The 12,535-nt window shown below is 42.0% G+C and overlaps 1 protein-coding gene across 1 annotated transcript in view; it reads right to left on the bottom strand.

Moving 5' to 3' along the window:
* Positions 1 to 318: 318 nt before the first annotated feature.
* LOC115092809 (indoleamine 2,3-dioxygenase 2-like) overlaps positions 319 to 12,535 on the bottom strand; it is a 73,690-nt gene continuing 61,473 nt past the window's right edge. The window contains exons 9-10 of the mRNA XM_029604137.1: positions 3,536 to 3,684; positions 319 to 2,017 (exon numbers count right to left, since the gene is read on the bottom strand). Of these exons, the coding sequence (XP_029459997.1) occupies positions 1,665 to 2,017; positions 3,536 to 3,684 (502 nt within the window). The 3' untranslated portion in view covers positions 319 to 1,664. The remainder of the gene's footprint in view (positions 2,018 to 3,535; positions 3,685 to 12,535) is intronic.

A 12,535-nucleotide genomic window follows, 5' to 3' on the forward strand; every position in this document is an offset into this window, starting at 1 on the left:
CAGGCTTGGGGCTACTGGTCTTGTCTACTTGTGGTCTCACACGATGGGAACTTACTGGTGACCTTTTCATAATATGTTGACTAAAGCTTTATATTTACCAAACTGCTGCCAGTGGTTCGCATATGTTGTCAGAAATTATTTAGAGGAAAAGTCTTTTTGTGTGTATGTTGAACACTTATTGACCTTCTAGATCCCTAAAACTCAGGGTGAACAATTTAAACGGGCCTTCTCGATCAATTCAAAAATGGTGTATATGCAAAAAAACGTTTTTGAAAAAATATTTGAGACGGAGAGAGGAATGTTTCATATATTGTTGTCATAAATCCCCATAAGGGGTAATATGGCTCTGGATTATAATCATAAACGGACCTCCTCCATCCGATGTTTTTTTTCTAGATATGATAAACAACAAGTGTTGACATTTCAAGTGTGTATATTAAAAAATATTTTTTTACTATTACCAAAGGGGAAAACACTTTCCTCCAAAGTCTGTAAAACAACAATTGTAAGTGTCCCGGCAAAATTATGATGAATCCCGGCGTGGGTATTAATAGGTGATGTTGATCCTATTGAGAATTATAATCAACCCCAAAGGCATAAGAAATTTTCACTAGGCTTAACACGTAAGCTCTGTTCAACATCTCGACTTATCTGATATCCATGATAGGTCACCTATCAGATCCATATTACCCCTTATGGGGATTTATGACAACAATATATGAAACGTTCCTCTCTCCGTCTCAAATATTTTTTCAAAAAAGTTTTTTTGCATATACACCATTTTTTAATTGATCGAGAAGGCCCATTTAAATTGTTCACCCTGAGTTTTGGGGATCTAGAAGGTCAATAAGTGTTCAACATACACACAAAAAGACTTTTCCTCTAAATAATTTTTGACAGAGGATTTGCGTTGTGGTATTCTATTGAACTTTAGGAATCCTCCTAAAGTAAATTTGGTGCTCTTTGGAATTTTGGTATCGCATATGTTGTCAGCAATGCTATGACATTACATGTTAATTGCATTGCAATTTAAGCTATGGGACAGGCAATGCCAATCCTTGAGAATGGAAAACCAATCCAGGGTTTTTGGCGGCCAGACACCATGCAGGGTAACCAAGTTATTGTACTAAGTGTATGCATGCAGAAACAGATGATGAATATTTACGCTGGCTATCCAGCAAACCAGACTTGTTTGTAGCTTTCAGATTGGACTTTCCTATCCTGATTATGCAGTTAACACTGGCCCTACAATTTCCAACTGATTGAGTACCCTGACTGTATGAATTTACTTTGTAAATTGGCACATCCGTGGGTTAGACCTGGTGGTAATTTTTTATAGCTGTGGCTTATTTACAATGGAAGCAGAATCACCACAGAGATTTAATTATGTAAAAAAGTCCAGTTATTAGAGCAAATGTATTAAACCTGTGTAATTATGGACATCCTTAGGATCAAAGTGGAGAATATTTGCAAAAGGGATAGAAACAATGCACTAGTATGTGGTGTGGCATCTGTAAAACCTACGGGAAGTCCATGGACCTTCTGCTTCTGGCTTTATTCACTGCTGACTATGGGTTGCCCTGAAGCTGGAGTGCAGTAGGCAGGTGGAAGACCGCAGAATCCAGTGAATGCAAGTATTGTTGCAGGCTGTACATTTAGACCTATTAACTTATCAGGACTTCTTTTGTTGCATCCCTAACACTCTTTAAAAAGCTCATAATTGGAGAGCCTCCAGTCCCTCGTTCTTCTAAAGCTGAAGAGGGGACATAGGGGCTGTCCATTTTTTCTCTCTCTGCTTTGGCATTGACTCCTGCCAAGGTGACATACTTGCTCACTATTGTAATGTGATAGGTCCTCAGTTTCACTAGGGCGCTGATGCATTCATTATAGGCCAAGACCAGCTGCTGGTTTGCAGAGTTGAGGACCTGCTGCCGAAGGGAAGGAGCGCTGTGTATTTCCTCTACGAATGCTTTGTGCTGAGGTGGCATGTAGTCTCTCATCCTGTGGAGGAACGCAGCTGAAAGAGATCATCAGAGTAAGCCCATCAGTTACCAGAACCCAGTGATCGGTTCTGTGCCAAGTACTAGAGGTGTGCTGTCATTTGTTTCTTTTCATTTCATTTTCTGCGTGTTAAATGTTTTAGCACCAACACCACATTTTTACGTGCGTTCAAACTTTCAATGTTCTTTAAATGGTTTAACATGCTAAAACCATTATAGTACACATTAAAACATGGGAAAAATTGACATGCACGAAAATGAAACAAATGCAGAAACGAAACAAACATTTTTGGCCAGCACATTTCAATGAGTATAGCAGGTGGGGGCAGGGCTATTGTCCTTATGAGGAGGCTAATCATGCGTGCCCTAGAAAATGTCACCAGCAACTGTGTCCATGATAAGCTCTAAACTGGCCATGCGTATTTATGCGTGTATATGTAAATGTGGCTGATCCAGCCTACCTGAGAAATCTGCTGCAGTGCTTTGAACCATTTAGGTTACTTCTGTCTTCCCAGCAAGCCTTACCCCCTATTTCAGCTTCAGGGCCCCATCCCTATGGAGTCTGATCTCTTCTTCAGGATAATGATTAAGACCTAGCTGTTAGCCAGTCATTTTAGGAGCAGCTGGGTGGAGCTGTGGGACTTATTATTGGGATAAGTGGGTCAATATTAACCTGGAGGCTGTTTCATTATTTTATGCTTGTGGGTCCAAATGTGATTAGTTGTTAATAATAAAGATGTTGCTGTCTTTATTGCATTTTATTGTGGTAACCTGCTTTAAGTTTAAGGTGTAAAAGGGGGTTTCACCAAATAAATAAATAGATAAATAAATAAATGACCCTGACAACTAAAAGATGTATATTTCATGCAACACACATTGCACCAACACAAGAAGTGAGATTCTTCTGTTTACAGTTCTGTCTTTTTCTACATATATCAGTATATATCTTTATATTTTGTTTCTACCACTGGTGATTTAAATTCATTTAAACAATTTCTCTCCGGGATCTAGTCAGCCACCCACCAGACTGTAATGTAGCAATTGGTGATGTAACATATAATATGCATTATAAGGTGAGCACCTTTTGTTCTCCAAGGTAACAATGGCTTCTGGATGTGTTAAGTATCATTAAGCCACAGCAAACTTTTAACAAACTGACATCTATTCATCTCTGGCATCTTGTTTTTCTCTCCCCACTGTACCAATCTTTAAGTTTAGACAGCAGACAAGTGGGACAGGTAATGCGCACAATTCGATATTACTCGGCTAATTACTGTATTTATGTGCATTTTACCAGTGATCATCACTGGAACTTCTGAGATTCTTCTGATTTACTGCAATTTATATTAAGATTCTACAACAAATGTGATTCCTTTCACAGCAAGCAAAGAGAAAGTCAGATGTGATGGCACGCTGCTTGAGCCCTGGCTTTTGTAGCTATTGATCTAGTGTGATTTGCAAAGAAGTACTGTATCTATCTATACAGGAAAGAGAGGGGGAGAGTTTGCTTGATTTTCAAACTGTTTTTGACTTACCGCTCTCTTGACTATGGCGAATCCCTAGCAATTCGTCAAAGGCATGCAGTATTGTGCTCTGTGCCGCACTGCCCCCAGAGTATGCCTTGGGGTCTTCGGAGACCCCCTCATATACCAGCCCTTCTGGCATCGCCGCATTATCTTTCCACCTGAGGAAGAATAGGGGGTCAGTGAGAATGAAATTCTGGTGTTACCCAATTAGAACCTGGGGACCAGGGAGGCAAAGGGTCCCATAGTCTCCAAGATAATCTGCTGCAGAGCCTTTCACTCCTAGGACTAGTTCACCACACTCACACCTAGCAAGATCTGACCAGGACTGCTGTTCCGGAGGTGAAAGGCCTCATATTGTGTCAGTTGCTTTTACTCTGTGCCAAAAAATAAAAAATAATAATGGGTAAAACATCAGAATTGTTTAGAAGAAGAGAACTGGCCATTGTCTAATCTACTTCTGAGCCCCTCATCCAGATGTTAATTAGCACTACATTCCTTAAGCTATAAATATTTACTGAAGCTAAGACAAAAGACTGAGAGGTTCTGGATAAATGAGGCCAGTACTTTTTTAATGTCAGTTGGAGGATACTCAGGGTTTTAAAGTGATTAAAGCACTAAATATAAGGGGCTTATATTTTGGCATTGCCCCTAGGGACTTATCCACAAGCAGGAACAGCTGTATCAGAGACTTGTTAAAAAAAAGTAGCTGAACTATCCTTTCCCAGTTATTATTAGAATGCCTAAAAATAGATTCTAGAATATCTTAAAAGGAATGCGATGTCAATTTTTTTTTTTTTTTTTTAATAAATCATAATGGTGTGTTTTATATGCTCCAACTCAACCCCAAGACAAAGCAGAGATGGCTAGTATTAAAATGCGATGGTGCAGACACAGCACCAAAGGCCCCTTCCTGCTCAGAAAGAAGATGCAGAGGACCAGGGTTTGATTCCCGGGTCAGGTCTTCCAGCCCCTGAGGCTGCCGGGGCTGGGGATACTGCAGAGACAGCATTCCCCGCCGCTGAGGGCAGGGGCGGAAGGGGTCATGGTGCCACCTGAAGGCCGGATTCAGGGTAAATGCTTGCAGGAGCTTATTGCCACTGCAATGACCGGTCCAAGTAAGTTGGGAGGAGATATAAAATCCCCAAGCTGTTGCAAATGAAGGCTCCTGGTACCAGATCCCAGCCCTGGTTCCGACTGAACTGGAAGCCCAAAGAGCAGGAGGTAAATTGCCAGCCAATTGTACAGTCCAAGACGTAGGAGGGTGGCAGGGTCCTGTGGACACTGATGAACTGCTATCCTGTGTGAGCCTCCCTCTCAGCCCCTCAGTCTTTCCATGTTCAAAGGTTTGTCGGCAAGGGGAGCCATTCTGCAATGGGTGAGAGGGAAGGGCCAGTTAGTGTAACTGAAGACCTAAAGATGGAGAAAGCAGGACAGAGAGAGACCATCCCGCTGGTGCCCCACCATGGAAGGAGACCCAAGAGCCTGATAGCGTAGCAGGAGAGAAAGACTGAGCCCAGTGTAGGGGATTCAGATCCACGCTGCTGCTGATTCAGGAGCAAGGAATCAGAGGGAAGCAGGCCAGGAAGCATAAGAGAAAGTGGAGGAGCAGAGGCCACCCTGTTGCACCTTTTGTTGGATGACTTACCAGCTGCCATTGAGATAAGGTGTAAAGTTTTAGTGGGAACAGAAAATCCGTGACCCACAGAGCCGTGCTTCTAATACTACAGGCTAAATAACAACATGGATTCTGTTTAAAAAAAAAAAAAAAAGCCAGAAAAATCAAATTGTTTCTACTTCACATGAGATGGCTTAGATTTCTGCTGCTGCCAATGCCGTAGGGATGCTGTGACACTGAACCTCTAACTCGTCGTCCCAGATGTAGCTGCATTTTAATGGCAGAACAGGATGGGGGGGGGGGGGGGGTTTCTCTCTTGTGGCTGACGGCAATGCAAGATTTCTCAGCCTCAACATTGGCTTCTTTCATTTCAGTTTTGGGTTGGTTTTGACTGGAGTCACAATTTGAGCAATCTGGTGCTGAAAATGATGCTGAAAAAGTACGATTAACCAAAGCATCCTGCAACATGTAGGTCAAGAGATCAACTCCATGGTAGGCAACGAAGCCTTCTGAACAGCCTGTCTTATGATGCAGAGCTGGCACAAATCCTCCTGCTTAAAAAAAAAAGGTTCACATGCTGGTTCTGCTTCTCTTCACTGCTGAGCTCAAAATCCGCCCTAACCCAGAGGTACGTCTGCTGCTCTGGCTGAAAGCTGAACATATCCAGGGGGTTTCTCAGTTAAAGCAAGAAGAGGACTGGCTGGAGAAGGATTGGTGTGTTTCTGTCAAGCAGGATAGCAGCCAGACATCACCATACTGATGACCAAGGCTCTCTCCCTTCCAGGGGCTTCCTGAGCATCTCCAGACCTGGGCTCTGTCAGGGTGTGGAAGACCACGTCACAGCACAAACACTGCCACCGAGCCAGCTTAGAATCCATTCTTTTAATGTACACAGTGATCTGCAGCTTTCAGATTGGGGTCTGTCTAGGCAGTGCCAATGTCAACAGAATTCGGAAGCCCATAGTTAATGGTTATCAGACCAAAAATAAAGCTAATAAAAAATACACAAAGGAAATGAACTTTTTATCCAAAATGCGTGCTTCATCATGTAAGATGGAACACATTTCTTAAGTTAATTGTCACCTTTAATGGAGCAAAGTGGCTGTTGGAATGAAGCAGGGCCCAGGAAGAGTAAATAATAATGCATTATCTTATGGTGCTTTAATGGAACCATTACTGTCATCAGACATGCACACTGTACATCCCAACTATAACATCATAGCATAAAATACAGGCAATCACAATGCCTGTTATTTGCTCCATGTGTTGTGCAGCTGGTGTGTTTTTCTCATACATTTTGACAGATTTATGAGAATTGGCCTCTGATGTTTTCTTTATGCTTTTGTTTTATATTTGAATTAGGATTATAGAAGGTTAGAGAGAGAGAGACCGTCATTTGATGATTCAGAAAAAGCATCTATTGGGATCGTCAGAAAGATTCTTTGGTATGTGAGATCAAGTCCGTTTCAGAGCCTTGATTAATGAAAAACTAGACTCCTCACGTAGGCACAAAAGGAGAGAAACTCTTTTGTAATGCAAGCCTTACTAGGCCAGCAAGCAATCAGAAAGTCACCCTCTTAGGATGTGATTTAATTTTGAAGACTTAAGCCTCAATTCTGCCAAATTCCCAAGATGAGTAAACAGCCAAACAGCTGGAGATACTTGATTCAAAGCATTTTTCCCATGCTATTAAAAAAAAAAACCCAACAACTGAATTTGGGGCTATGTGAGAGTTTGTGTGTTAGAGAGGTGGGGAACTTTGGCTCCATCCCACTGTGAAGTGGCCCTGTGCATCATTTTTGCTTTCATCTGGATTTCACAGAATACGGTCAAAAAGTAAACCCTCAGCTAAATGTAAAATTCACCATTTATTCATGTAGTATTGAGATTAAATGAAGGGCTTTACACCTAAAAAATGGTTTCTGACCCTTGCTACTTCATCAATTAACTGTCAGTAACAGGGCTGTCTGTAGGCCGGTGCGGCTGCATCAGGCCTGGCAGTGATCTCATTACACTGGAAAACAAATTTCTGGGAACATTTTGTTTCCTCCAGAACCTTCGGTGAAACAAGTAGATTTTAACAAGCTGAACACAAATTTGCATTTCTCTGTATCACGTACCATTTGCCAGAAAAGTGTGAGATACATTAAGCATTGTTACGTGTCTGTAGCGGCATAAGCTGTAATGGCAATGTTGGCACCAGAAAACAAAACTCGTAATCACTGTCTGACGCTTTGCGGATGAGAGTCCAACAATAGTCACCCAGCATGAAGGGGTTCCACGTGCCTCCATTTTGACACTGTCTTGATGAAACCTTTCACCATGTTCGTCACTCATAGCACCAAGGTTGTCTGGGAAGAAGTCCAAGTGGGAATGAAGAAAATGTATCTTCAATGACATGTTGCACTTCATCAATTTGTATGCCTGAAGCAGATTTTCAACCTGTTCAACATAGTCTGCTGCCTTATAGTTGCCTATAAAGTTACAAATTACATTCTTGAAGGCTGTCCATGCAACACGTTCTGTACCTTGCAGTAGACCATCAAAGTGGCTGACCTTCATCACAGCTCTGATTTGTGGGCCAATGAAAACACCTTCGTTTATCTTGACGTCACTTATGCGTGGAAACATTTGCCGCAAATAATCAAAGCCTTTACTTTGCTTGTTTAATGCCTTAACAAAGATTTTCATCAGCCCAAGTTTGATGTGCAAAGGTGGAAGAAATATCTTACTTGGATCTACCAATGGGTCGTGTGCAACATTCATTTGCCCTGGAACCAACTTCTTGCGGAGAGGCCAGACTTTTCTGACATAATGAGAATCTCTTACTCAACTGTCCCACTCACAAAGGAAGCAACAATACTTGGTGTAACCAAGCTGCAGACCCAGTAGAAATGCAACTACCTTGAGATCACCACACAAATTCCAGTTGTACCTCAAGAACTCAATGTGGTTCAGCAGTAGCTGCATGTTCTCATACGTTTCTTTCATATGAACGGCATGTCCGACAGGTATTGATAGGTAGATATTGCCGTTGTGGAGCAAAACAGCCTTCAAACTTAAGATTGATGAATCAATAAACAGTCGCCATTCTGTTGGGTCGTGGTCACATCCGAGAGCACAAAACAAATCATTGATGTCACAGCAAAAAGTCAGACTGTCTACTTAAGAACATAAGAAATTGCCATGCTGGGTCAGACCAAGGGTCCATCAAGCCCAGCATCCTGTTTCCAACAGAGGCCAAACCAGGCCACAAGAACCTGGCAATTATCCAAACACTAAGAAGATCCCTTGCTACTGATACAATTAATAGCAGTGGCTATTCCCTAAGTAAACTTGATTAATAGCCGTTAATGGACTTCTCCAATAACTTATCCAACCCTTTTTTGAACCCTGCTACACTAACTGCACTAACCACATCCTCTGGCAACAAATTCCAGAGCTTTATTGTGCATTGAGTGAAAAAGAATTTTAGCTGATTAGTCTTAAATGTGCTACTTGCTAACTTCATGGAATGCCCCCTAGTCCTTCTATTATTCGAAAGTGTAAATAACCGAGTCACATCTACTCGTTCAAGACCTCTCATGATCTTAAAGACCTCTATCATATCCCCCCTCAGTCATCTCTTCTCCAAGTTGAAAAGCCCTAACATCTTCAGCCTTTCCTCATAGGGGAGCTGTTCCATCCCCTTTATCATTTTGGTTGCCCTTCTCTGTACCTTCACCATCGCAACTATATATTTTTTTGAGATGCGGTGACCAGAATTGTACACAGTATTCAAGGTGCGGTCTCACCATGGAGTGATATAGAGGCATTATGACATTTTCTGTTTTATTAACCATTCCCTTCCTAATAATTCCTAACATTCTGTTTGCTTTTTTGACTGCTGCAGCACACTGAGCCGACGATTTTAAAGTATTATCCACTATGATGCCTAGATCTTTTTCCTGGGTGGTAGCTGCTAATATAGAACCTAACATCATGTAACTACAGCAAGGGTTATTTTTCCCTATATGCAACACCTTGCACTTGTCCACATTAAATTTCATCTGCCATTTGGATGCCCAATCTTCCAGTCTTGCAAGGTCCTCCTGTAACGTATCACAGTCTGCTTGTGATTTAACTACTCTGTGTCTGCTATGTGTGTCAGCCTATTGCAGTTGTTCCCCACTGGGCTCCTCCCCGTGGGCAGATTCATCTCCATTGCAACCAAGGGTCCACAATGCTACAAACACAATAGTGTGACTCCTCTCCATCTTGGCCATTATATCAGACCATACCGTCTGATGATCGCTAGTGCTCAAGTGGACACCCTCTTGGACATTAGAGACATTGCCACTGTTTGTAAGTGCTAGGTCAAATATCACCCTTCCTCTTGTAGGTTCCATCATCAATTATCTGAACAGAACTCCTTGAAGAGCATCCACTTCTAGCTGATTCTGCAGGTGGGATATTCCAATCCACATCCAGCAACCACATCCAATCTCTTACCAACAACACCTCTCCATTCATCCCTACCTTTTTGATGTCTTCAACCAGATTTTTGACTAGTTCATCTGTCTGGGTTTGAGATCTGTAGACCACACTGTCTTGTCTGGCTAAAGTTTGGAGATACTAGATAAACATCAACATTTGAAATTTTTCCCCATCCCCCAACCCCTCTCAACCTGCTCACAGATTAAATTTTGTCCAGGTTCATTGTTATCTAGACCAGCAGTTCTCAACCAGTGTGTCGCAACACACCAGTGTGTCCCAAAGAACAACAGATGTGTCGCTACACTTCCCAGTCCCCCGCTGGCCCAGAGCTCCCCCTGCCCCAGTGAAATAGAAATTCATCCTCCGCCCAAGCTTAAAATGCTGATAGCCCGGGCAGAATGCAGCAGGAGAGCTGGAGTCAGCGGCACCAGCATGGTCTCTTCTTCCCGCCCCCCATAGTCCGGAAGAGGAAGTGGAATGCAGTGGCCGCGCGCACGGGAAGAAGAGACCATGCTAGTGCTAGCAGTGTGGCCCGAAGAAGAAAGGCGCGGCCTTAAGAATGAGCAACGCGGCACAGAGGACAAGAGGAGCAATGTCAGCCCCCTCGGCCGATGGGAGTCCTTTCTCGAGACCACGAGGACTGGAAGTGTAGGAGGCTGTTGCTGCCACTAGTTAGGTGGGGGGAGAGAGTGAGCAAGCCAAGCATGCATATGTGTTTGAGATCCTGTTTGTGTGTGTGTGTGTGTGTGTGTGTTTGTGTGTGTGGTGTGTGAGAGAGAGAGACAGCATGTATGTAAGTGAGTGACTGAGAGCCTGTATGTGTAAGTGTGTGATTGAAAACCTGTTTGTGTAAAAGAGAGTATGTGTGTGTGATTGAGAACCTTTGTGTGTGAGAGAGATAGCATGAATGTAAGTGTTTGACTGAGAACCTGTATTTGTGTGTGAGAGAATATGTGATCAAGAGCCTGTGTGTACGTAAGAGAAAGAGAGAGAGCATGTTTGTAAGTGTGTGAATGAGAGTCTGTGTGTGTGAGTGAAGGCACAGCATGTATGCAAGTGTGTGATTGAAAGCCTGTGTGTGTGTATGTATGAAAAGACAAGCATGTATGTAAATGCGTGATTAAGAGCGTATATGTGAGAGAGAAAAAGCATGTGTAAATGTGCATTATTGAGAACCAGTGTGTGAGAGAGAGAGCTTGTGTGTGACTGAGAGAGAGGAGAAAGTTGCAAGCAAACCATCCCTCCTCCTGCCCAACTGCACAGACAATTTTTTAGGGGCCCCTCTGAACCTAGGGTTCCTTGGGAACTCACCCCTTTTGTTGGCCAGAAGGACACACCATCTTAGACAAAGTTCTAAGCTATTGAATTATGTCTCGTCCCTCTTCTTTGTACCCTCATTGAAGCATTAGCTCTTTTTACACTGATATTTGAACCATAAGTATGCCAACAGGACTAAAAAATTGTCTGTGCAGAATTCTTGATTCCTTCTCATCTACGGTGCCAGCTGGCTCCAAATTTCCAGGACAGTTTGAGCCCATCCTGAAAATGTGGTATGTATATCTCAGAGGTTTTACCCCACTGCATGCAGGGACATGCACTTCCAATTTCCCTATTTTAGTCCCTATGTAAAACAAGACTCAAATTTCCCACAGTTCCCTCTTGAACTTATCTTCGAAAACTGCACTATACCCATAACTAACTGTGCACGAAATCTTGGAATATTGATTGACTCCAAATTATCTTTCAATGCAAACATCTCTTCCGTAGTAAAAAAAATCATTCTATAAAATTGAACTACTCAGGAAGCTGAAACCATTATTATAGCCTCAGATTTCCGTTTAGTTTTACAATCACTCATTCTAACAAAATTAGATTACTGTAACTCTCTGTATTTAGGCCTTCCAAATTCCTCAATCCGATCACTTCAATTAATTCAAAACTGCAACTCGCCTACTTACTAAGAATTCTCATAGAGCTCACATTACACCCATTCTACAATCTCTCCATTGGTTACCGATCCAGTATCGCATACAATATAAAGTTCTTTCCATATTACACAACCTGTCTTATGTCTTCCTCCATCTGGTTATGTTCATTTCTAAGAATTTACCAACCTTCCCGACACTTACGCTCTGTTAACAGAAGTCTTCTTGAAATCCCCACAATCAGAGCAGCCAGACTAGACATTACTTGCAACCGAGCCTTTTCAGTATCAGGCCCAATTTTATGGAATTCATTTCCCCACAATATTTGTCTCATCTCCTCCACCAAAGACTTTAAAAAAGCTCTTAAAACTTACTTGTGTACTGTTGCGTTTAGCAACCCTAACTTTTAACATTTTCTATACTTGCATTTTAACTGTTTTATATGTTGTTTAATTTTTCTAAATTAATGTTATTAAGAACTTTTTCAACTGTCTGATATTGTTTCACCCTTCAAATTGTTATGTTATGTATATTTTTTAATATGTAAACCGCTTAGACCTAACATCCATTGTATAAGCGGTATACAAATAATTTTAAATCAATCAATCAATCAATCAATCAATAAACAAGTCAAGTCCATACATGCAATGGGATAAAACCAGTACAGAATCAGCCTGTCCTAAAAATCTGGAGCCATAGTTTTACAGTAAGTTCTCTCTGTTTTCTTCAACTACTGTGTAGAAGATGAACTCCCTGCATAACTGAAGTCAAATACAGAGTTTATCTGGTAGTAAAACAATACCTCTGCATAGAGTGAGGACAAGCTAGACAGTTCCAGTCCATCCCCAAAATGTTGGGCAATTGCTACAAGGTAATAACGGTGACTCCATGTGTCACAGGGGGGTAGCAGGGGAAAGCAGTGAGTGCTGTGGTGCTCCAGGGAAGGACAGGCAGCTGCCTCTTTTTTTTTTTCCATTATTAGGGAACGGGTTT

Source organism: Rhinatrema bivittatum, chromosome 5 (genome assembly GCF_901001135.1).
Source record: "Rhinatrema bivittatum chromosome 5, aRhiBiv1.1, whole genome shotgun sequence".
Lineage (NCBI taxonomy): Eukaryota > Metazoa > Chordata > Amphibia > Gymnophiona > Rhinatrematidae > Rhinatrema > Rhinatrema bivittatum.